Source organism: Hyaena hyaena, unplaced genomic scaffold, assembly GCF_003009895.1.
Source record: "Hyaena hyaena isolate Hyena2069 unplaced genomic scaffold, ASM300989v1 scaffold_67, whole genome shotgun sequence".
NCBI lineage: Eukaryota > Metazoa > Chordata > Mammalia > Carnivora > Hyaenidae > Hyaena > Hyaena hyaena.
In genome coordinates, this window is record NW_024080699.1 from 636,774 (window position 1) to 662,246 (window position 25,473).

Below are 25,473 nucleotides of genomic sequence, written 5' to 3' on the forward strand. Positions count from 1 at the left end.
CTTTATTTTTATTTTTAATGTTTTATTTATTTTTGAGAGAGAGAGACAGAGAGAGAGAGAGAGAGGGAATGAACCCCAAGGAGGCTCTGCGCTAGGGGCTTANATGTTTTATTTATTTTTGAGAGAGAGAGACAGAGAGAGAGAGAGACACACACACACACACAGCGTGAGCAGGGGAGGGTCAGAGAGAGAGGGAGACACAGAATCTGAAACAGGAGAACTTATCAAACTTAACACCCAAAAAACAAATAATCCAGTGAAGAAATGGGCTAAAGACATGAACAGACACTTCTCCAAAGAAGACATCCAGATGGCCAACTAACACATGAAACGATGCTCAACATCACTCATCATCAGGGAAATATAAATCAAAACCACAATGAAATACCACCTCACACCTGTCAGAATGGCTAACATCAACAGCTCAGGCAGCAACAAATGCCGGTGAGCATGTGCAGAAAGAGGATCTCTTTTGCACTGCTGGTGGGAATGCAAATTGGTGCAGCCGCTCTGGAAAACAGTATGGAGTTTCCTCAAAAAATTAAAAATAGAATCTAGCAATTACAGTACTAGATATTTATCTAAGGGATACAGGTGTGCTGTTTCAAAGTGCATATGTACCCCAATGTTTATAGCAGTGCTATTGACAATAGCCAAAGTATGGAAAGAGCCCAAATGTCCATCGACAGACGAATGGATAAAGATGTGGTATATAGATACAATGGAGCATTACACAGCAATCAAAAAGAATGAAATCCTGCCATTTGCAACTACATGGATGGAACTGGAGGGTATTTTGCTTAGTGAAATTAGTCATTCAGTGAAAGACAAATACATGACTTCACTCACATGAGGACTTTAAGATACAAAACAGATGAACATGAGGGAAAGGAAGCAAAAATAATAAAAAACAGGAGAGGGGCAAAACATAAGAGACTCTTAAATATAGAGAACAAATAGAGGGTGGCTGGAGGGGTTGTAGGAGCGGGTATGAGCTGAATGGGTAAGGGGCAGTAAGGAATCTACTCCTGAAATCATTGTTGTACTATATGCTAACCTGGATGTAAATTAAAAAATAAATTATTAATAAAAAACTAAAAACTTCTTCCGCAAAAAAATTCAGATTTGCAAAAAAACAGCTAGAAAACAAAATGGTAATAAATGCATGCTTATCAATAATTATTTTAAATGTAAATGGATTAAATGCTCCAATCAAAAGACAGAGTAGTTGAAAGGATAAAAATATAAGACCCATCTATATATGGCCTACAAGAGACACACTGTAGAAGTAAGGTCATACAGAAAATAAAAGTGCAGGAATGAATAAAGATATTCTATGCAAACAGAAGCCAAAGGAAGCTGGGCAGCTATACTTTTGTCAGACAAAATAGACTTTAACACAAAGACTGTAATAAGAGACAAAGAACAGAAGGTCAATACATGAGGATAAAGGGATCACTGCAGGAGGAAGAAACATTTGTAAATATTTATGCACCCAACAGAAGAGCACCTAAATACATAAAGCAAATGTCAGGAGACCTAAAGGCAGACATAGATAGCAATACAATAATAGTAGGGGACTTTAATGTCTCACTCACATCAATGGATAGATCATCTAGATAGAAAATTAATAAGGAAACACAGCCCTAAGTGGCATGTCACACCAGACGGGCTTAACAGTTATTTACAGAATATTCCATCCAAAAGCAAGAGAATACATTCTTCTCAAGTGCACATGGAACATTTTCTAAGATATATCATATGTTAGGCCACAAAACAAGTATTAATAAATCTAGACTAAAATCATATCAAGCATCTATTCCAACTACAACAGTATGGAACTAGAAATTATTTACATGAAAAAAATGGAAAATTCACAAAGACATGGAGATTAAACAACATACTACTGAACAGCCAATGGGTCAGAGAAGAACTCAAAAGAAAAATAAAAAAATACCTTGAGACAAACAAAAATGTAAATGTAACATCCCAAAATTTATGAGATACAGCAAAAACAATTCTAAGAGGGAAGTTCACAGTGCTAAATGTTTACCTGAAGAAACAAAGTCTCAAATAAACAACCTAACACTACACCTCAAGGAACTAGCAGGAAAAAAGAACTGAAGGCCAAAGTTAATAGAAGAAAGCAAATAACAAAGATTAGAACAGAAATCAAACAGACTAAAATAATAAAAGGAAAAATTAATGAAATTAAGAACTAGTTCTTTGAAAAGACAAATAAAATTGGCAAACCTTTAGCTACACTCACCAAGAAACGAGAGGATACAGATAAAATCAGAAATGAAAGAGATGTTACAAACGATACCACAGAAACACAAAGGATCATAAGAGACTACTATGAACAATTATATGCCAACAAACTGGACAACCTAGAAGAAATGGATAAATTCCTAAAACATGCAACCTACCAAGACTGAATCATGACGAAACAGAAAATGTAACTAACGTCAACTATACATCAATTAAAAAAAAAATCAGTTTGCTTTTTAAGAACTGCAATGTCAGGGATAAAAATACTTTCGCTGCTGGAACAGACTGCTCCCCCCATCTTCTACTTGGAATGTCACTGGTTCAGACAAAGCAAACTGAAGGAATTTCCAACAAGTCTTTATTAAAGAAACTCTTAAGACTGTATTTCAGAAAAAAAAAATAAATAAAAAAAAATTAAAAAAAAAGACTATTTCAGAAGAAAATGATAAAAGAAAAAATCTCAGAGATACAAGAAAATGTGAAAAAATATGTAAACATAGATAAACCAAAGTAAACACTGACTGCATTGAACAATAATAATATCCAACTGAAGAGGAATTAAAAAAACCAAATTCTCAAAAATTAAAAACAGAACTACCATATGATGCAGCAATTCCACTCCTGGGTACTTATCTGCAGAAAATGAAAACACTAACTCAAAAAGACATATGCACCCCCATTTTCACTGCAGCATTATTTACAATAATCAAGATACAGAAACAACCTAAGTGCCTGATGAATAAGTGAGTAAAGAAAATGGTGTGTAAACACACATACACAGTGGAATATTATTCAGCCACAAAAATGAATGACATCTTGCCAAACACTATACCATCTCACTGATATGTGGAATCTAAAAAAACAAAAACAGGGGTGCATGGGTGGCTCAATCGGTTAAGCATCTCATTTTGCCTCACGTCGTGATCTCCCATTTCATGAGTTCGGGCCTTGCCTCAGACTCTGTGCTGACAGCTCAGAGTCTGGAGCCTGCTTCAGGTTCTGTGTCTCCCTCTCTCACTCCCCCCTCCCACTCTCGCTCTCTCAAAAATAAATAAAAAACATTAAAAACAACAACAACAAACTCATAGATACAAAGAACAGACTGGTTGCCAGTAGCAGGTGGGCAAAGTAGGTGAGGTCAAAAGGTACAAACTTCCAGTTATAAAATCAGTATGTCATGGGCATATAATGTACATCATGGTGACTATAATTAATAATACTGTATTGCATATTTGAAAGCTGTTAAAAGAGAAGATCTTAAAAGTTATCATAAAAAGAGAACATTTTGTAACTATGTATGGCGATGGATGTTACCTAGATTTATTGTAGTGATCATTTCACAATATATGCAAATGTTGGATCATTATGTTGTATACCTGAAACTAATATGCTATATGTCAATTATACCTCAATAAAAAAAGAAAGAAAGTCTGAGGGCTATTAAACATATGTTCCAAATTTGATTGACTTCCTATGGCCCTGTGAAGAAGACTATTTGACACCATGATTTCCTGTGTACACAGAGGTGTGACTGTGCTTTTGTGATCTTATTGTAACCCTTCATGTAGAAAGTTCAGTATAGAACTGCTAATATTTGGTAATCTTCTCTATTTCTCAGGGGGAAAATCAACCATAGAATGAAAATGCTGGACATCAATAACTTAAAAAAAAAAAAAAAAAGGACAGTGACAGTAGTTCAATTGTTCTAGAGACTGTGATTAGTTTCAGATTTTTTAAGTACAAATGTTAAATACAGTAACACTAGAAGAACAGATTCTAACTTTTAATAGACGTAAAAATAAACTAACTAAATTACAAATTCATGTTACCTCACCCTTAACTTGTCCCTTATTATGGCCTGACAATCCTTTCCTTCATCTGCTGATTCTATCACATTTCTTACAGTCACAATCCACAGCCTTTTCAAACACAGCTCCTCCTTTAATACCTCCATGCTCTAAAATAACAGTCCCTACAATCTCACTAAGAAATGTAAAGCTAGGGGCGCCTGGGTGGCTTAGTCGGTTAAGCGTCCAACTTTCGCTTAGGTCATGATCTCGCGGTTCGTGGGTTCGAGCCCTGCGTTGGGCTCTGTGCTGACTGCCAGCTCAGAGCCTGGAGCCTCTTTCGGTCTGTGACTCCCTCTCTCTCTGACCCTCCCCTGCTCACACTGTCTCTCTCTCTCTCTCCTAGAAATAAATAAAAAATATTAAAAAAAAAAAAAAAGAAATGTAAAGCTATCGGTACATCCTCATTTGCACTATGTTAATAGTGTCAGTCTTGCTGTAATAACTGAGCACCTTCTCTCTCTATTCTGATAGGCTCGCTTAATTTGCCTCCTACAAAATGCTCTTAGTTCTGTTTCACCCTAAAATATCCTCTCAATTCTGCTGCCCCTTTATAAATTAAGGCCTTCTTTCTTTGTTTTTTATTCTGAATTACATATTTTTTCTTCCAACATGTCACAGCTAGCAGGCTCAGAATAGGTATGCTCATAGGAGGTCTCAGGTCTCATAAAGCAAAGACTGGGTATAATTCATTTTCTTTATATAGCATCTTATGTAGCATCATGAGCAAGTTCACATAGAATAAATACGTAAAACCTTTTTTATATATCTACTATTGCTTTCTTAGATTTGTGATAGTGAGAAAATTGTGACTAAATGTGACTAACATGTTAATCAGTGTTCAAATCTGAGAGCCTCTTACCCTTTTTCAGTTTCCGGACAGCCAACATACAATGACTAGGAGAGAGATCCCATATTCTTAAGGTTTTGTCATCACTTACAGTAGCACAGATAGGCAGATAAGGATGTGTAGCCAAACCCCACACCTCTCCTTCCATGTGTCCCTACAAAGAGAACATAGTTAAGATCCATTTGACCTAAAAATATGTGTATTTAAAAGAAAACTAAAGACAACACTTGATAATATATGATAGGATACTGAATAATAGATTGATCTACTAAAACATTTTTTATCTTTGGAAGACACCTTAAAATACCTCTGTAACAACTTTATCTTCACAATTACAATATAATCAAGTTACTATCAAAATTAGTTTAAAATCCTAAGATATTCACTGAATGAGGAGAAAAGGAACTCCCTGCCTTGGAATGTTAGTAACTGCCATACAGGAGAACTTCCTGCGTGCGAGAGGAAGGAGTGCTGCAGATCTGCTCCCCAGTGAAACTGTTACAATTAATAAAAAACAAAAAACTAAGGTCTCTGGAAATGGTTCTAAGGAGATATGACAAATGAAGAAACATTTAGTCATGAAAGTCTGCTAATATTTGGCAAGAACAATGAAAGTTTTTCAGTACTGAACAGAGACCCACTCCTTTCCTCCCTGTCTCCAACTCACTGACCTGAAAGCCCCACACCAGACTGATGTAAACAACACAGGGTATGGGTGCTCTCTCTCCTTCCCCTGCTCTGATGGGCTATTTTCCCAGAAGGGGCAGGTGACAGCATTTCTTACCGTGCCCTCAGCTGCCTGCTAACAGCTACATCCTTGATGAGTGCTGCACACAGGTGGGAACTCCCTTCTGCCCATCCCTATTTGAGATGGAGGCTCTACACTGGGGGTCATGCCACTAAGAATATTGGGGCTTCAGTTCAACCCAAGAAGATCTGAGGCTACTTCTCCCTACTATCCCTTCCCAAAATGGAGTACTCAGCTTCTAAACCAAGGGACACTCAAAAAAGAGGCATCACTATTACCACCCTCAACTTTAGAGCCTTGGATCAGAGATTGTGCCTGGAAGAAAAACCAAGCCATAAAATACCTCCTAATCTCTTCTCAAAGGAAGGGACAAGCCTAAAGGTGCTTTCAAAAACAATGAAGGTTGTGATGAAAGGCAACTGGGAGCTGACTGGTGCTCCTTAAACATACAGGCTACTCGGAAGGCTAGTGAGTTTGTTCAACAGAACCAGGGCAATCTCAGAGACTGCTGGGAGATACTGCTTAAAGTCAAAATAAATCTCAAACATTAACCTAGGAAAAGGTGTCTTCTTTAAGAAGCCTGACTTTATTCAATCTGTGGAGCAATTTGTGTTCTGGGGAAATGTTGAAAACAGTAGAGCAATCAGCCAGCAATTTAATGGAGTTCAGCAGTTGAGTGTAGCCAGGGAAAAGGACTATCAAAGAGGAAAGAACACTTCCCAAATCATTTTATGGAGCCAAAATGACCCTGATACCAAAACCACACCGACAACACTAGGAAACTATAGACCCATGATCCCTTATATACAGTATGTGGATGCTAAAATTAAAATCTTCAACTAAATACTAACAAACTGATTCCAACATATACAAAAGATTTCTACACCATAACCAAGGAGGGTTTATCTCAGGAATGCAAGGTTGGTTTAGTATATGTGCTGCCGAAGCAAGCACAAGGTTGTTTTAAAAGATAAAAACCAATTAATGTAATACACCATATCAACAGAATAAAAAAAAAATGACAATCTCTCAATATACAAAGAAAAAGCATTTGACAAATGTTTTTGACAAATGACACAATCTTTCATGATAAAAACTTGCATCAAACTAGGAACAGGAGTGTAATTCCTCAATCTGATAAAAGGCATCTATGAAAAATCTAGTTAATACTAAACTTAATGGTAAAGATTGAATGCTTCGTCCTTAAAATTAGAAAGACGACAAGGATGTCTGTTCTCACTACTTCTGATCTCCATTGCACTGAAGATTCCAGCCAGGATAATTAGCCATGAAAAAGAAACAACAGGCATCCCAACTGGAAGGGGAACAGTAAAACTGTATTTGCAATTCACATGATCTTATATATAAAAAATCCTAAAAATCCACTAAAAAACTGTTAGAATAAATGATCCATTATTTAAAAAATAACTATGAGACTTGTATACAAAAAATTAAACTGTTGAAAAAAGTTAAAGATGATCTAACTTAACGGAAAGATCCCATGTTCATGGATACAATGTAACATTGTTAAGAGGTGCTATTCCTCAAACTGACCCACACAATGCTGCTACAACACTGCTGTACATGTTTTTTTTTTTTTTAATTCATCTGGAACACACTTGTTATGTATATACATCTCCACATTTTTTTTTTAATTGCACTGTAGATAACATACAATGTTAATTTCAGGCGTACAATACAGGGATTCAACAGTTCCATATATTACTCAGTGCTCATCAAGATAAGTGTACTCTTAATCCCATCACTTATTTCACTCATTCCCTGCCCCCCCCCCACCTTCCCTCTGGTAACCCTCAGTTTGTTCTCTACAGTTAAGAGTCTGGATTTTCAATCTTTTTTCTCCCCCTCTGTTCATTTGTTTTGTTTCTTACGTTTCACACATGAGTGAAATCAGATGGTATTTGTCCTTCTCTGGTTTATTTTGTTTAGCATCATACTCTCTAGCTTTATCCATGTTGCCATCTTGCAAATGGTAAGATTTCATTTTTATGGCTGAATAATATTCCATAATATATATATGTATGCATGTATATATGTATGCATGTGTCTATACGTATGTGTATGTATACATATGCATATATATGTGCATATATGTATGTATGTGTGTATAGATATGTATATACACACATCTTTCTTATTCATTTATCAGTTAATAGATACTTGGGCAGCTTCCATAGTTTGGCTGTTGTAAATAATGCTGCAATAAAGACAGGGTGCATGTATCCCTTCAAATTAGTGTTTTTGTATTTTTGGGTAAATACCGTGTAGTGTGATTACTAGATCACAGGATAGTCCTATTTTTCATTTTTTGAGGAACCTCCATGCTATTTTCCAGAATGGCTGCACCAGTTTGCATTTCCACCAACAGTGCAGGAGTGTTCCTTTCTCTCCACAACTTTCTCAACACTTGTCATTTCTTGAGTTTTTGATTTTAGCCATTCTGACAGGTAGGAGGTGATATCTCACTGCAGTTTTGATTTCCATTTCCCTGTATATTCACACTTCCCCCACTTTTAATTACTATAGTTTTATCTTATTTCTAGCATGGAGTTTCTCAAAAAATTCTGGACTCTTTTTGAGTATTTTTTTCCTTCTAGATGGTTACTTTCCAGAATTTTTGAAAAATACCAGTTGGATTTGGTTTATGATCATACTGAATTCATAAGTTATTCATATACTTCATGTCTTCAGTAAAATTATATATTGATCTTAAATAGTTTTTTAGCTATATTTATTCCTGGCTATTGTATATTTTTCTTTGTGAATACTGTTTCTATGTCATATTTTCTAACTGGTTATCGCTAATATACAGAAATACTATTGATCTTTAGATGCTGATTTTGAATCTCACTTTACAGGATTCCTTAATTAGTTCTAATAATTTTTCAGTTTATTCTCTTGAATACCTAAAGTATAGGGTTATAATATCTGCAAATACTGACAGTGTTATCCATTTATTTCCAACAATTAGACCTATACTGCTCTTTTTTCTAGACTGGCTTAGACCTCAAACACAATGCTGGACCCATAATAATGATGAGACCTGACATCCCGGTCTTGTTTCTGAGGTTCAGGAGACAGAGAACAGATATCTGATATCTGAAGCTCTATAATAAATAGAAATAATAATAGGATAATATTTATCATTTCAAAATCTTACAATTATAAAGTTGTCTGTTTTTGAAAAGTTCTGTGGATTCACCTGTAAAAGTGTACTTGTGTTAATATTTTCCAAGAGATCATAAACATGTTAAACACGATGACTTTCATCATCTTTTTACTTCAAAGCAGTGTTATGTGGGGCTCCTGGTTGCCTCAGTCAGTTGAGAGTCTGACTCTTGATTTCAGTTTAGGTCATAATCTCACTGTCTGTGAGATCGAGCTCCGTGTCGAGCTGTGTGCTGACAGAGTAGAGCCTGCTTGGGATTCTCTCTCTGCTGCCTTGTCCCACTCCCATTCATGCTCTCTTTCTCTCAAAATAAATAAACTTAAAAATAAATTTTTAAAAGGAATATTATGTAACTGAAGTTAAAGAGTAAGACATCAAATTTTGATGGTAAATTTAATATAAAATGTTCTCTTATTTGCTTACAAATTCTCCTTGGTACATCAGGATATTATATGAACATTAAAGCACGTGCAGTGCTCTCCTCTAAGTGTGCTCTTTGATGTTTTAACAGAAGTGAGGTGGGGGGCGGGGAGTGGGGTTGAAGAAAAAATAATAAGAAAGAATATAATTATTTTTCAGAATAAAAAGTAAACTTAAAATTGGTGCTACCATCTAGAAATGCAGGAGGACAATTTTTCATTAGGGGAGATCCTACCTCACTTACTATGTTTTATAGTATTTATTGCTCTCCATATTTTTCAGAAAAATATAATACATATAGGAAATGTATATTTAGAGACACCTAGGTGGCTCAGTTGGTTAAGTGTCTGGCTTCAGCTCAGGTCATGATCTCACAGTTCGTGGGTTTGAGCCCCATGTCAGGCTCTGTGCTGACAGCCAGCTCAGAGCCTGGAGCCTGTTTCAGATTCTGTACTTCCCTCTCTCTGACCCTCCCCTGCTCATGCTGTCTCTCCCTCAGAAATAAATAAAACATTAAAAAAAAAAAAAAAAAAGGAAATGTATACTTAAAAGCTTAATACAGCATTCTTGATGAAAATGTTAAGGATCAGCTGATCCTGCCTTTTCACTTTATATTTCTCCCACACAAATGTTGGTATTGCTATTATTTTTATGTTTGTATTATTATTATTTTTTAAAAATATTTTTATTATTTATTTCTAGGAGAGAGAGAGACAGCGTGAGCAGGGGAAGGTCAGAGAGAGAGGGAGATACAGACTCTGAAACAGGCTCCAGGCTCTGAGCTGCAGTCAGCACAGAGCCAGACGCGGGGCTCGAACCCACGAACCACGAGATAATGACCTAAGCGAAAGATGGACGCTTAACCGACTAAGCCACCCAGGCGTCCCTCTTTGTATTATTTTAAATATTTGTTTTATTATTAACATTTTCACTGATAAATATTTTCAGAAAAAGTTTAGTATACATTCATTTTTAATTTTTTTAATTAGAAACTTAAGGATGAAAACGAAGAGGTTCACAAAAAACAACTGCCTTAGATTCAACAAATATACTTAATTTATACATATATTCATATACATATATTTCCCTAATCAATTTAACATTATTTTTCACTATTGTTAACCTTTGGCTCTTCCATATTAATCAACTGCATATAAACAGTATATTAATTTTTTCAAATTACCTGGACCAGAAGTGTTATTGGGCCACTTTTATCCACTTCTAGTATTTCACCATTCTTTGTGCCAACTAAAATATGACCGTGTCCTAATGATATGGCACGTATAGATGGGTTATCTTCCAAGAGAAGACCTGAAATATTAAGTGGAGATATTCTTCTAGGTATAAAGTCCCTAGAATACAAGGATGTACATGATGCTACTTTGACAATGAAAAATTACATTACAAGGTTGCTTTTTCCTGTATTTTAAGTATGCTAATAAATGCACCACATTTTCCCAAACCACTCAATTTACTAATCTCAAAAGTACCACCCTGGGGTGCAGGGGTGGCTCAGTGGGTTAAGTGTCTGACTCTCAATTGCTGCTGAGCTCATGGTGTCGTGGGTCAAGGGATCGGCCCGCACAGCAGGCTCAGTGCTGAAGGGGTGGAGCCCGTCTGGGATTCTCTCTCACCCTCTCTCTCTGCCCCTCCCCTGCAAGCGCTCTCTCTCAAAATAAACAACAAAAAACAGTACCACCTATATACAATTATCTCTTATCCCACCCAGCTCCCTTACTACTATTCTAACAACTGTTTCTTCATTCACCTCCTTACCTTCTTAGAGCACTACAATATTCTAGTTAGTAATTTTATTTTTTTTTTTAAATTTTTTATATTTTTATTTATTTCTAGGGGGGAGAGAGAGAGAGAGAGACAGCGTGAGCAGGGGAGGGTCAGAGAGAGAGGGAGACACAGATTCCGAAATAGGCTCCAGGCTCTGAGCTGGCAGTCAGCACAGAGCCCGACGAGGGGCTCAAACCCACGAACCGCGAGATCATGACCTAAGCGAAAGTCGGTTGCTTAACCGACTAAGCCACCTAGGTGCCCCTCTAGTTAGTAATTTTAATTCAACTCAACTTAAGATTGATTCATGTATGTCTACTATGTCCTAGGAAAGCTTCAGACATATACTGGTAAACAGAGCAGCATGAGCTCCTGCCCTCCCAGAGCATATAATGAGGAAATTAGCCCTGTGTGAGGAGCATAGTAAGAGAGGAGCATAATGTAAGGGAATTTTACTTTTTCTGAGGGGATGGAGGGGAGAAAGGAGTGGAAGAAATCATCCTAGAAGAAACAGTGTTTCAGATTTGAAAAATGAGTATACGGTCAGGTAATTGGAGGGGGCAAGAGAGAGGAGAAAGGGCAAATTCTAGGCAAAAGTTATAGTACACAGAAAGGCATGGAGGTCACAGAGAATGTGATGTAGCGCCTTAGTACACAGAGAGCAAGGGTAAAAGGGAGGGCCTGCAAGAAAAGACAGGAAGCAGGGGCGCCTGGGTGGCTTAGTCGGTTAAGCGTCTGACTTTCACTTAGGTCATGATCTCGCAGTTCGTGGGTTCGAGCCCCGCGTCGGGCTCTGTGCTGACTGCCAGCTCAGAGCCTGGAGCCTGTTTCAGTCTGTGACTCCCTCTCTCTCTGACCCTCCCCTGCTCACGCTGTCTCTCTCTCTCTCCTAGAAATAAATAAAAACATTAAAAAAAAAAAAAAAAAAGACAAGACAGGAAGCGTCAACAAAACATGAACGTGAAAGAAACCGCCAAGCCTGAACACAAATTCCTGACTGATGGTAAATGTGACGCCCATATAGGCAATTTTTGTTGAAAAATTAAAAATGATAAAATTACCACTAATAATCTTGCACTTGGTTAATATTTTACCATCTGTGTCACAGAAAACAGATTCATGTGAAAGGACAGCAATGATTCAGGCATCCAGTTAAATAGCTTTTCCCATTAAATTCTGAGGCCTATCTAGCAAAGATGGAAAAATATATTCCAGGTGCTCCACCTCAGTGACCATGCATGTTAATAAACAATTAACCTTTTATTGCTCAAATTAAATTAAATCTCAAATCACCTTTAGATCCTGGTGCCAAAGCGGCTCTTTTTATAGCATAGGTCTTGAGACATCTTTCAAAGGAGTCATCCCAAAGAGCTACCACACCATCTTTTCCTCCAGTTACAAATCCCTTTGAAAGTAAAAGCTTCATGTTAATAAAGATCTAAATATTGAAAAAAATAATAATCCCCTTTATGTTGCAAAACTCTAGAGGAAAGAACATTTACAGCTAAAAGTTACAGCTTATAAACAAATTAGAATAATCCAGTATGTTTTTTATACATCAACATGGAATCTACAAAACTATTTACAGTAACACTAAACATTCTCCTTTTAGGACAGGACTTTAAGAGCAAGGTCTGTAATCTGGAACCATAAGGTAGATCTACCACGTTCAGCAAGATACATATATTCTCTTGGATGCTTCGTAATTCCATCCTTCAAAAAGAGAGGGTAACAACAGTAGTTACCTCACAGGATATGGTGATAATAAAGCACTTAAACCACTGTTCACACATAAGAAGAGATTAATAAATATTAAGTGAAACTTTTTTTAAATAGCAGACCCATTCCACTCTGTGTTCAGGAGTTTGAAAGAGGAATAAAAGAAGTTAGAAAGGCTCTAGTTTACAGAATATTACCGGGTGGCTCAGCTAAGCAGAACGGCAATATTCCTTTACTTGTGAAAATGCTCTACAATCCATCATCAAATTATGTTTAATGTAAAAATATCTTTCGGACACTTACTTTTTCCAATGCATGCATACTAAACACTGGCCCATCATGTGCTTTAACTGTTTTCACAAGAAAGACATCTCTCCAGATACACACGTCTCCTGTGGATGTTCCAGAAAAAGCCATCTCTTCAGTCCATCCATACACTGCACACATCATCGTGTCATTTTTTCCCAGTGTGCCCACGTAGCCTTTTCTTCCAATCAATCCTCCCCCTGGTTCATTAAAATATCACAGAAGTACCACTTTTAAAATGTATAAAATTATAAAGTGATAAAAATTTTTTTTCTATTGGAATTGTTTAGAGACTTAAAAAGAAAAATGTAAGTCTCTCAATCAGTGACTTGCCTGGCTGAGATGGCTATACACACAGCAGCTATAAGGCCACAGCCTTCTAGATAAAAACATCTACACTAAGTTGGCTTTAATCAGTCCTTAGCACTTTGAATTGCTTTTCAAAATTTTTACTATGAAATATTTAAGAAAGCAAAAAAGTACAAAAAAACCCCCCAATACAATGAATGTACGTATATCCCCTAACAACCTACATAAAATTGCAAAAACAAACAAAACATGATGTCAATCCCATCTCCCTTCTTCACCCCTTACTATTCTGAATGTGATGTTGATTATTCCATGCATTCCTTTATACTTACTTTACTACTTATTTATAAATTCTTAGGCAATATAATGTTTGAAGATTTTCTATAAATACCATCCTGTGCATACAGTTGACCCTGAACAGTGGTTTGAACCATGTACAAGTCCATTTTTACATGATACTTTTCAATACAGTATGACAAATGGATTTTCTCTTCCTTATGATTTTTTATAATGTTTATCTTTGAAAGTGAGAGTGTGTGTGCGTGCATGTAGAGTAGGGCAGAGAGAGAGGGAGAGAGGATCCCAAGCAGACTTGGCACAGAGCCCGACATGGGGCTCGATCTCATGCATGGTGAGATCAAGACCTGAGCCAAAATCAAGAGTCAGACACTGAACCGATTGAGCCACCCAGGCACCCCACCTTATGATTTTCTTAATATTTTCCTTGCTCCAATTTACTTTATTGTAAGATTATACTGCATAATACATATACTTTACAAAATATGTGTTAATTGACTGTTGATGTCACTGGTAAAGGTTTGGGTCAATAACGGACTATAAGAAGTATTTGGGGAGTCAAAAATTATATGCAGCATCAGCACCCTAACCTCCTGTGGTATCCAAGGGTCAACTATATTCCTTTGCAACTTGTTTTTATCACCAACAATCTGTACTGGAGTTTTATATATGTTGATTTGTACATTTAGAAAATGCATTTTCATAATTATGTAAGCATTCCATTATATGAACATAACTGCCTGTCCATTTTCCTATTATTGGGCAGTTAAGTTGCTTCCCAGCTTTTGCTATTGAAAACACTGCTTTAAACATTCTTGTAAAGGCCTCTTCTACACAAGTACAAGAGATTCTCTAGGAATGCCTAAGAATGACCACAGGGTACGTGCAAAAGGGAAAGCATATAGATGAGGGGTATCAAATGTTGCCCCTCAAACTATTTTACAAAACTGAGGCACTGATTTACACTCCCATTTAAAATGAAAGGAGTTCTTGTTGTTTTCCACCTTTCAGGAACATTTTGTATTGTTGGACTGGGAGATACGAAATACCAACGGAATTTTATTGAGTTTTAATATTTCTGATTGACTTTTATCATATTTTCCTATTTTTATTGGTCATTCATTACCTATTTTTTCTTTTGCCCATTTTTTTCCCAATTGAACTAATTTATTCATTCATTCATTCAGTAAATATATATGCCAGGAACTATTCAAGGCACTGGGGGGTAGAGCTATGAGCAAAACAGACAACAAATTTCCCTGCTCTCATGGAGCTTCCTGGTGAGACAGTCAATAAATATGACAAGTAAAATGCACAGTATGTTAACAGATAATGATGGGTGCTATGTAGAAAATGTGAGCATAAACAGGAGACAAGAAAAGGCAGGGGCCAATATAAAGTAGGGTGGTTAAGAAAGGCCTCACGAGGAAGGTAGTAGTTGAATGAAGACCTGAAGGAAGTAGCAAGAGCAAGCCCTGCAAGAAGAGGGTTTAAGGCAGAGGGATCACCAAGGGCCTGGATGCAAGAATGTGACAAGAACCTTCAAGGAGCAGCTATAGAGGTCAGTATGGTGTAGCAAAGAAAATAAGGGAGGAAGTAATGGGAGATGGGGCCACGGAGGTCAAGGGCAGCATTACGGGCCATTGTAAGGGTTTAAATTTTTACTCTACACGAGATGGGAAATGGTTAGTGGAATGAAATCTCGCCTATCATGTGTTAACAGGTTCATTCTGATTTCTGGGTTGAGAGGAGATCAGAATAGTAAGGAAGAAAAAAGTAGATATCTATTTCAATCATCTGGGCAAATGATAAAAGTGGCATGGACCAGGGTAGTTGCATGGAAAATGATGAAAAGTGGCCATATTCCAAATGGGACTTCTGGGTGGCTTGGTCAGTTAAGTGTCTGACCTAGGCTCAGGTCATGATGTCACAATTCAAGATTTCGAGCCCTGTACTGGGCTCTGTGCTGACAGCTCAGAGTTTGGAGCCTGCTTCAGATTCTGTGTCTCCTTCTCTCTCTCTGCTCCTCCCGGAAGTTTGTGCTCTTTCTCTCTCTCTCTCTCTCTCTCTCAAAAATAAACAAACATTAAAAATAATTTTCAATATTAAAAAATAATACTTTGTTAAAAAGTAGTCATATTCCAAATGTATTCAGAAGACTGACTTCTTAACACAGCAGTCAGAATTGTTAGTGAACTTTTAAGGATAATTAAGTGGATTGGTGAGAGAAGAAAAATAGGTCAGAACTCTCTCAAGGGAAAGAAGGACAAGATAAATTGCAAAGTAAATGTTTAAAGAATGGTGTAAGGTGTTATTGTACATAGATAAGAAGAGAAATTGATTAGCAACTCCAGGGTCTAGTTGTTAGGTTTTATTTATTTGAGATAGAAGAATAACCCCACACTTGTATGCTGAGGGAAAGAATAAGAGGGAAAAGTGAGGATGCAGGAGAGAAAGGGAAGAAGAGCTGCAGTGATGTCCTTGAGTAGGTGAGAAGAGAAAGGATCTAGTATACAAGTGAAAGGACTGGCTTTCACGAGAGCACAGACTGGCATCTGGAGCAGGAGAGGAAAACTACAGGCTGTGGGCGAAACCCTGCCACCACCTGTTTTTGTACAGAGCCCACTGGAACAGGTTAGCACTGTGAGCTACACAGGCCATGCCTATTTCCTTCTCTGCTTCCAGAACCTGCCTCTCCAACTTTTAGCTGCCAGCTAGTAGTTTCCCAAAGTCTAAGCTGGTTACCATCGACAAGTTGAGGACTTTGCAAATGGCAACTACTGAGCACCTGGCAGTGGAATTCAGTCTAGGAGTTGCTTTAACCCTGGCTAGCTCCTCATGGTGAGAAGGCAGGGCTCTGCAGGAGAACACGCTAGGACCTATGTGTCACTGGGGCAGAGTAAGACTGACCGTGGTTCCCCAGCCCAAACTGCCAGGCCCTCTCACTACAGCAAGTTGATCTTGGAGAGGATATCTCCAGTTAAAGGCAACTGGGTATAAAACAGGGCAGGAATTTTTGCTCTTGTTCTTTAAGTACTTATATAATATTCTTGGTTTTGTCCCTGGGCCTAGGCAGTCTAAAGTATTTGCTACTTCCCCATTTACAGAAAGAGTTTGCCACCCCTGGTTTAGATAATAAACTGGGTTTTCTGGTAGACACAGCATAAAATATTCCTATTGTACTCAAAAACTCTTGGTGGCTCCCTTCCCCTACCCACCATGAAACAGAGTTCAAATTCCTTAGAGGACAGATTAATAATTCATAAGCTGGAATTCTCAAAGCCTAGATCTGAGACAGGAAGTCACAAACTCCCGGTTAGACTCAGGCCTAAGCCATCATTACTTAATTTACATAAAACTACGCATTTAGAGAATTAGCACTTACTCAGACGAATAAAGTGGTTACTTATTTCTCACTTGGTTAGTGAATGAACTCCAGGGATCAGAACCTCAAAAGTGACGAGGTTGGAAGGCACATCAAAGTTTTAACATTTATCCATATGGTTCAGTTTGAGGTCTACTATATGACTAATCAACCTTAAAGAAAAAGTTATTCAACTGCAAATCTCTTCATTCTAAAACTATTTAAGTCTCTTATTTCAAAGAAAGTATAAAGGTTTTTGGTTTTTTCCAAGACAGAAATAATAAGCATTACTTGTTTGGTATCTGCAATTCCAAGTAAATAAGACACTCTAAAATTTTGTTTAAATATATAGGAATGAAAATGGGAAAATACTTCTTTTTACTCTGTAAATGTATATACACTATGATCTGATGAGTTTGTGATAAAGTAGTAAATTCAGGTCTGAAAATTCATGTTCCATATAGTTTACAATTTGAAAGTAACTTGAACTTGGGAAATGTCTTTACTAAGACTATTCGTTTCCACATGTTTTATTTCTTCCTATATTTGTGTATTTTATCTGAAAGGTGTAAGTGGGCTAAGGCTTAGATAGACTCAAGCAAAACGATTTTCCACTTCTGTATCATTTTAAAGCATATAAAGAATTTTTGCAAAAATTTTCATTTTCAGTTTATAATAAAAATATGTCTTTAACAGAAGAAAGGAGTCTGGGCATCACTCAACTAATCTCATAAGTTAAACCCTTCTGAAAATATGAATACTACATCAGTGTAGTCAATAAATGACAATAAAATCAATCTTCCATTTGTTTATGATATATCAAGACAATTGTGAATCACTTAAAAATATTTTGGATAATTTTAGATTTTCATAAAAGATTCAAGGGTAACAGAGAATTCTTCTGTACTCTTGCCCAATTTCACCTGATGTTAACATATTACATGTTATCGACTATTTGTCAAAACTAAGAAACCAACATGTTTGATGCATTTCTGTTCAATGAACTCCAGACCTCATTCAGATTTCACCTGTTTATCCACTAATGTCTCCTTCCTGTTCCAGGATCCAATCTCAGATACTGCACTGCACTTAGCTAAATCACTTTTAAGAGAAATAATTTCTTAAGTTTCAAAGGAGTAAAAAGAAGCACTTCCTTACCAGCTCTACGCCAAAACTTCACGTGTTTAATTCCAGCTGTAATTAATTTATCAGGCACATAGGGGTTCATCTTTACAACAAAAATCTTATCTTTACTTCCTCTGGAAAAAAAAAAAAAACAATGTTTTAACTATGAAGACAAATCTTTCCCATAACAATCTTTTGTCTAATCCATCCCCCACCTTGATCACTCCATTACTGAACCCTTGGCTCTCTTATCTTTCAGGTTTGGGCCATGTAACCATGCATTTGCACATTTGCTATTTTGTCATAATTTTAATTTCTTAACTCTTCTCAACAGAATCTTAAGAGATAGGAACAGTGTGAAGTGAACTTATGGATAGCACCTACTATAGTACTGTGCATAGGAAAACTGTGGCATTAATCAGTTAAAGAAAAAAATTTTATAAAATTTGTTATAGCTGAACATAGCCATTCCAAACACAAAGTTCCTCTTAAACTATCTTTTATTTGGCCATTGTCTATGTACTAAAAGAAGCATGAATCCTTAAATAATTTGTCTTTTTACCATAATTATACTATTTATTCAATGGTAAGAAAGATGTTAGCAATTAAAAAAAGACATGTTTGTTTGATTTCAAAACTGTTTCAAAAAATTTTAAGTGATTTTAGTACTGTGCCAATGTGATATCAAGTTTCTTCCCCACCTTGCTACTGAAAGTTTCTCCCCTTTCTTCCAGTCCCAGAGCACAATAGTGTGGCTATCATCTATTCCAACTGAAGCCAAACGTTTCCCATCCGCTATAAAAATGAATCAGAGAAAGATACTGACCATTAACATTCAGAAGATAAAAAACATTCAGTATATGTTCTAAAACCACAGTACTGTATTTAAAATTTTATAAAATGATGTTAAATGTTAGGTATGCATACATATAGCATACCTATAAAATTACCAGAATTTGTAAGCAGGGGAAGAATAATTTCTCAATGCATCTAAACATTGTTATTTTTCTCTGGTCTCATTTCCAGGTTAGGATGGGGAGGAGGAAGATAAGTGGAAAAAAGAGATTTTAAAACTGGAAGTAAAGAAAATATTAAGAAAGAAGCAAAGATTTACTTCAATTAAATTTACTCTAAGAACTCTATTGCGATATAAGAACTTCTAATGATTACGAAAATTAACTAAATAAAAAAGATGTAGGTTACAACCACATACTGTCATTAGTATGGCCATTGGTAGTAAAGGTCAATTATATTAGTTGTTACTATTACCAAACAAGTAATGTATGTAATAGACAAATGACTGAACTAAGCCAGTCATGCTGAGAGGTGTGCACATGTTGATAGGCTGCTAAGGCCTAAACTACACAAACATTTTCCACCCTGCCACTTTTTGCAAACCTCAATTAGTCTGTTATCACTACCTGTGATCTTTTTCTTGTTGACTCCCTTAGTTTGCCATTAGTCTTCTTGTTTCTTGACTATCAGCAGGTCCCTACATGCATATTTACACTTTCCCCCAATAATTCACTTTCACGTCAGCTACAATAGCAGAAAGCACAAATGTGCCGTTTCTTGAAATAAAATAAAACCCTCTCCCCAATCCACATCCTAGCTTTCATTGTAGATCTACCTGCAGTTGTTAAAGTTTTAAATATACAGCAAAGAGCTAAAATGGTTTGAAATCATTCTTGTAAGATAATCACTTTGCAGAAACGCTAGAAAACAAATATCTCAGCATTCACCTCTTTCCTTCTTAGCTTTCACCCTAAACATTCTCAGTTTATTCTGTGGCTTGAAATACTAAGTGAGATTGGGGTGTTCTCAAAGTGGGAGGTACATATAGTAAGCAGTAATTGAGATGGTTTTAGACGTTATCTTAACATTTTTTGTTTTAATAGAAACATACTTATATTAATGGGTATTAAAAATAACACTCATTAAATTATAAGCTAGCCACACACCCACACCCTCTGCCCTGACTGGTTACGACAATAGTATGCACATTTGAAAACAACTGTGTAGGTCATAGCTACATGACAAGTTTAGGCAACACTGGTTTGACTGATAATGCTATATATAGATCACCTCTGCATTTTGACCCTTCTTACTGAGACAAAAAACAGCCTTACCTGAGAAATCAACAGCACAGACACCATATTGGTGGCAGCCCTTTAATACTGACAATGGTTTAATGGTCTCTGTATCCCATATGTGAATTGAGGGATCCCTACCTACCTACAATAGAAAGAATTATAAAAGTCATCTTATACAATTAAACTTTTTATTTTCATATGAATTAAAAGGAAATAAAAGAGGAGGTTTTAAAGCCTTTGTTTGTTTGTTATGGGCATTTATCAAATAATAATTATAAAGCAGCTCACCTACGTGACTGACATTTCTTTCTTACATTTGTTGAAATGCTAATGAGGCTAAGCTCAGTGTTTCAAGGACTGTTCTGTGCGACTCACAAATCTTATCCTATACTTCATCAATAAAGATAATTCTCCCTGAGCACCTATAGTTAGTTGTATTTCCAGCTACAACAGCAAGCACTAAGACATTCAGGTAAATTTTGCAAACTCATTGGGAAAACAAGACATTTTCAGGTAAATCGATATCTGGTAATAGATGCTTAAGGAAGACGAATGGGTGTAGATAAATGGAAGAGATGATAATTGACCTGGGCCTTCAGAAAGTGCAGTCTCAGATAAAAAGAAAAGCAAGCAAGTACATTCTAGGCTAGGTTAATGCTAAAAACAAAGATACAAAGGGGTTAAAGTACTAAGAAGTTAAGACTGAACAGATGCTATCACTTAGGTTTTAAGTTGATTTCGATGTTCACTGATGCACAGGTAACCTATCAATTCATAATTATTCTCTTAGACTCAAGTGATCACTATCTTTAACTAGAATGATAAAGAGCAAGAATAGGTTTGCCTGTAAAGGCAACTGTTGAAATAATAGATACAGCTACCAATTATAATTAATTTTGAGACTGATTTTATATAAAGACATAACAAGTAACAAGACTGCCATCAGCCAGTATTTCACTAAGTTCTTCAGCCAAATGTTCCCATGGACCATTAAGTCTTCTGTTTAACTTCTTTTTTAAAATTTTTTTAATGTTTTATTTATTTCTAGGAGAGAGACAGAGAGAGAGACAGCGCGAGCAGGGGAGGGTCAGAGAGAGAGGGAGTCACAGACTCTGAAACAGGCTCCAGGCTCTGAGCTGGCAGTCAGCACAGAGCCCGACGCGGGGCTCGAACCCACAAACCGTGAGATCATGACTTAAGAGAAAGTCGGACACTAAACCAACTAAGCCACCCAGGCGCCCCAGTCTTCTGTTTAACTTCTGAAGAGTTTGGCAGTTTTGATAATGTCATGGTAGCACTGTCTCCTGGTTCTTTTATCTCCTGGACTCTTAATACCGAGTTTCCTTCACAACTGCATTACCTGCCCCTTAAATATAAAATTCCCCACGATTCTGTCTTTAATATTCCAGTCTTTTCATTCCACATTTTTGTCTTGTGGTATCTCACTTTCACTTTCAATGGTTAAATCAACAAGTAACTCCCAAATTCTACTTTCTAACCATTAAACTCTTCTTCTGAATTTAAGACTTACATTTCCTTTTTTTTTTAATATTTTTTTTTATTTCTAGGAGAGAGAGAGACAGCGTGAGCAGGGGAGGGTGAGAGAGACAGGGAGATACAGACTCTGAAATAGGCTCCAGGCTCTGAACTGGCAGTCAGCACAGAGCCCGATGCAGGACTCAAACCCATGAACAGTGAGATCATGACCTGAGCGAAAGTCGGACGCTTAACCAACTATGCCACCCAGGCGCCCCAAGACTTACATTTCCAATTGCCTACAGGACATCTCAATCTCACATGGAAATGATGATGACGATGACGACAAAGGCTAACATTTACTGAAAACTGACTTATGTCCCAGAAACTGTTCTAAATGCTTTACAAGGATGGACTCATTTAATCAGCAATTCTGAGATCGGCATTGCCAGTACCCTTATTTTAAAACAAGTGGAGACTAAGGCAGAGAGAGGCTAGGTAATTTTCCCACAGCTAGTAGGTGGAGAAGCTTGAACACCACCACATTCAGTGCTGGCAAAGATAAAAGAGTGAGTGCTATTAGGGCACAGGTGGAGCATAGTAGTCAAGGATGAGGGGAGAGGTTATGCAAGTTTTCAGACGTTACTTAACCTACATTTTAATAGGAATAGGAATTAGATAAAGTTGGAGGATTGAATAGAAGTGGAAGGTAAGAATTTTCCAGAGGACGGAACGAAGTAAAAGATGTGAAACAGTATCACACATGGACAAATTCTAAAAAGCTCAAAAGGTAGAAGCATAGTTTACGAGGAAATAATTGGTAAGAGATAAAAAGAGGTGTCTGGGAGCGCCTGGGTGGCTCAGTTGGTTAAGCATCCAACTTCAGCTCAGGTCATGATCTCATGAGTTCAAACCCTGCATCTGGCTCTGTGCTGACAGCTCAGAGCCTGGAGCCTGCTTCGGATTCTGTGTCTTCTTCTCATATATTTATATATATATATAAGAGGAGTATGGAGTTGGCCTAGGTTAAAATCTTAAGCTGCATGCTAATGAGCTTAGACATTAGCTTAAAAGCTACTGATAAACACAGAAGAAAAGATTATTAGTGGATTGGGAAAATGGTTAGGGGGAAAAATCTGAAGATATAAGACTAGTTGGTTGGTTATAACAACAGATTAGAAATCGTGAAGCAAAGGGCTGCCAGCAGAGAAGGTAAAATACAAAAACAAAACAACACGTCAGAGATATATTCATGGTAGAGAACTGAGCTATATTCAGAGCAAATCTTGGAGGCAACTCTGGGACTCACTGGCTATAAAGTGTGAGGAGAACAAGTCAGACTTTCGGGCTTAGGCAACCAGGTTAATATAACGTCCTGTTCCAAGGAGGAAATGCGAGGATAAGCAGATTTGAAAGGAAAGCTTAATCTCATTTATCTCCATTTTGCACATGCTGCATCTGAACTACCCACAAGATATCTAAATGAATGTGTTTTAGGTAAATTTTTCATGAACTGTATACATACAGTAATCCATCTAACTCATATTAGTTTGGGAGCTCTCGACAGCGGCAGCCAATATGAATTATCTTTGTGTTTTCCCACAATATTTAATGCTTTGAAAATAAGAAGCACTCAACAGATATCTGAATTAAACAAAATTTTCTAATTAGGGTAAAGTCAACATAGTCAAGTTGTAGGTAATGTTCTTTCAAGCTTCTTTCACCTCCAATTACAATCACAGTTCATGACAGAGGAGCATTATTTGTACTCTACCCCAACAAAACAGAACACCATTTAAATTTGTCATCTAAATTTCAAAGCCCTCAGATAAAATACTTCAGAAATACTTCTACTTTTGATATTTTTTCATTTTTAACAATTTTAAGAGACGTATTTATTTTAGAAGTCTATAATTATAGAAATGAGATTGGTTGGTTGAAATGTAATCCAGGAGAGATATGGAAAGCACTGGGAGAAATAGAGAAGGCAGTGTAAGCCTGTGCCTTGGGAGAAAGGCTTGGAGTCTGCAATGCCTCAGGCAGAGTTACTGTTGTTCAAGTGAAGCCAGAAGCAAAAGAGCTATGGCTTGATGGTGACAGAAACCAGAATATATCACCCTAAAACATGCCTCTTTGACACAAAAATTACTTTGAGCGGAGGGCAACAAAGAAACAGCAACCCCTACTCCCAAAACTCCACCTCCTTTTCTGCATAAATGCAAGATATATATATGACTTTTTCAACTTTATTGCAATACAATTGACAATATACAACCTGTTGTTCATGTAAGTTCTCCCTTTATTGGAGACAGACTCAGCCCAGAGACAGCACAAGAGGAATCCCAAGAAACCTTACTACAGGAGTTTCATCCTATATACATACCTTCCCACAGCTTGTCGCCCTTAGAAGCCTAAAACTGCTTTCCTTTGCCCTGTCATTTCTCTAAGAATCTGCTGCTTTCTATATAAGGTGGAATCCTAAGCCACCATCCTGAGTTAACTTTGGTTTAGATTTCTCCAACGTGATATGCACTACACCTGTTAATAAGCTTTTTTGTTCTTCTCTGGTAAACATTTTTTTGTTGTTGTTAAAGAGACCTAGCTGAAAATCTAGGATGTCTAGAGCTAAAATTTTGCTTCCCCTACAGTAGGTATCCAGAGATGTCTTGTGGGCATAATGACTTTTAATCTAATCTAGTTTGAATTCTCTCCAATGCCAGAATTGTGGTAGCAAATGACCAGTTTTTATACAGCTTTCATTAGAGCACTGCCAGAATAACACTGAAACTCCCTGCCAAATGCAATGGGTAAATTATTGTGCTTTAAGAGGCACCTTTTATATAAACTAAAAGATAAACAGTGCCCCTGAGGACCTTACCAAAAACCTTTTTAATTAGCTCTTTATCATACCCCTAAAATTTGAATACTTTAGGCTACTCAAAGTTCTTTAAATAGGGTGTGTTTTGTGGGATTTTTGCCCCACTTTTCCAAATAACACACCTGGAATACTCTCTCCAACCTCCTGTCAGGTAAAGTGCTCAGAGCAAATGTCATCATCTCCATGAAAGTTTCCCGGATTCTATTAGGCACAATTAATCAGTCCTTTTTTACACTGCAAAGGAATTTATGCATATCACCTCATTAGTGGTTCTCAGCAGGGGGCCATCTTTGCCTCCCAGGAAACGTTTGACACTGTGGAGACCTTCTTGGTTATCACAAATGAGCGGGTGGTGTTAACCACATCTAGTGAGTAGAGGCCAGGGATGCTGCTAAACATCCTGCAATACATCGGATTACACTGTACGCAACAATGCAATTATCCTCACAACAGAGAATTATCTGGCCCAAAATGTCAATAGTGTCAAGGTTAAGAAGCCCTGTTTTATACTTATAACTTTGTATCATGACTTTTCTTGCATATATGCCTTCCCCCTCAGAATAGAATGTTTACCATGGCAAGATCATGCCTTATTTATCCTTACATTCCCAGCACATTTCCTGATACACAGCACATGCTGTATGAATGTTTTTGAAGAAACGGAAGAAAGGAGGAAAAAAGGAAGGAGGCAACAGAAGGAGAGAAAGACTGAGCAAAAGGGAGGCACATACGGAGGGAAGGAAAATGGGGGAAAGAGCAAGGGAAGAGTGTTCTCTGCTCTCAGTAAAGCTCTAA

The 25,473-nt window shown here is 37.0% G+C and overlaps 1 protein-coding gene across 4 annotated transcripts in view; it reads right to left on the reverse strand.

Annotated features, from left to right (window-relative positions):
• EML5 (EMAP like 5) overlaps window positions 1-25,473 on the reverse strand; it is a 169,541-nt gene that overhangs the window by 62,204 nt on the left and 81,864 nt on the right. For all 4 annotated transcript variants that reach the window (XM_039232532.1, XM_039232530.1, XM_039232531.1 and 1 more), the window contains exons 15-21: window positions 20,361-20,466; window positions 18,933-19,026; window positions 18,265-18,365; window positions 13,134-13,336; window positions 12,405-12,516; window positions 10,510-10,637; window positions 4,981-5,122 (exon numbers count right to left, since the gene is read on the reverse strand). In XM_039232532.1, coding sequence (XP_039088463.1) covers window positions 4,981-5,122; window positions 10,510-10,637; window positions 12,405-12,516; window positions 13,134-13,336; window positions 18,265-18,365; window positions 18,933-19,026; window positions 20,361-20,466 — 886 coding nt within the window. The remainder of the gene's footprint in view (window positions 1-4,980; window positions 5,123-10,509; window positions 10,638-12,404; window positions 12,517-13,133; window positions 13,337-18,264; window positions 18,366-18,932; window positions 19,027-20,360; window positions 20,467-25,473) is intronic.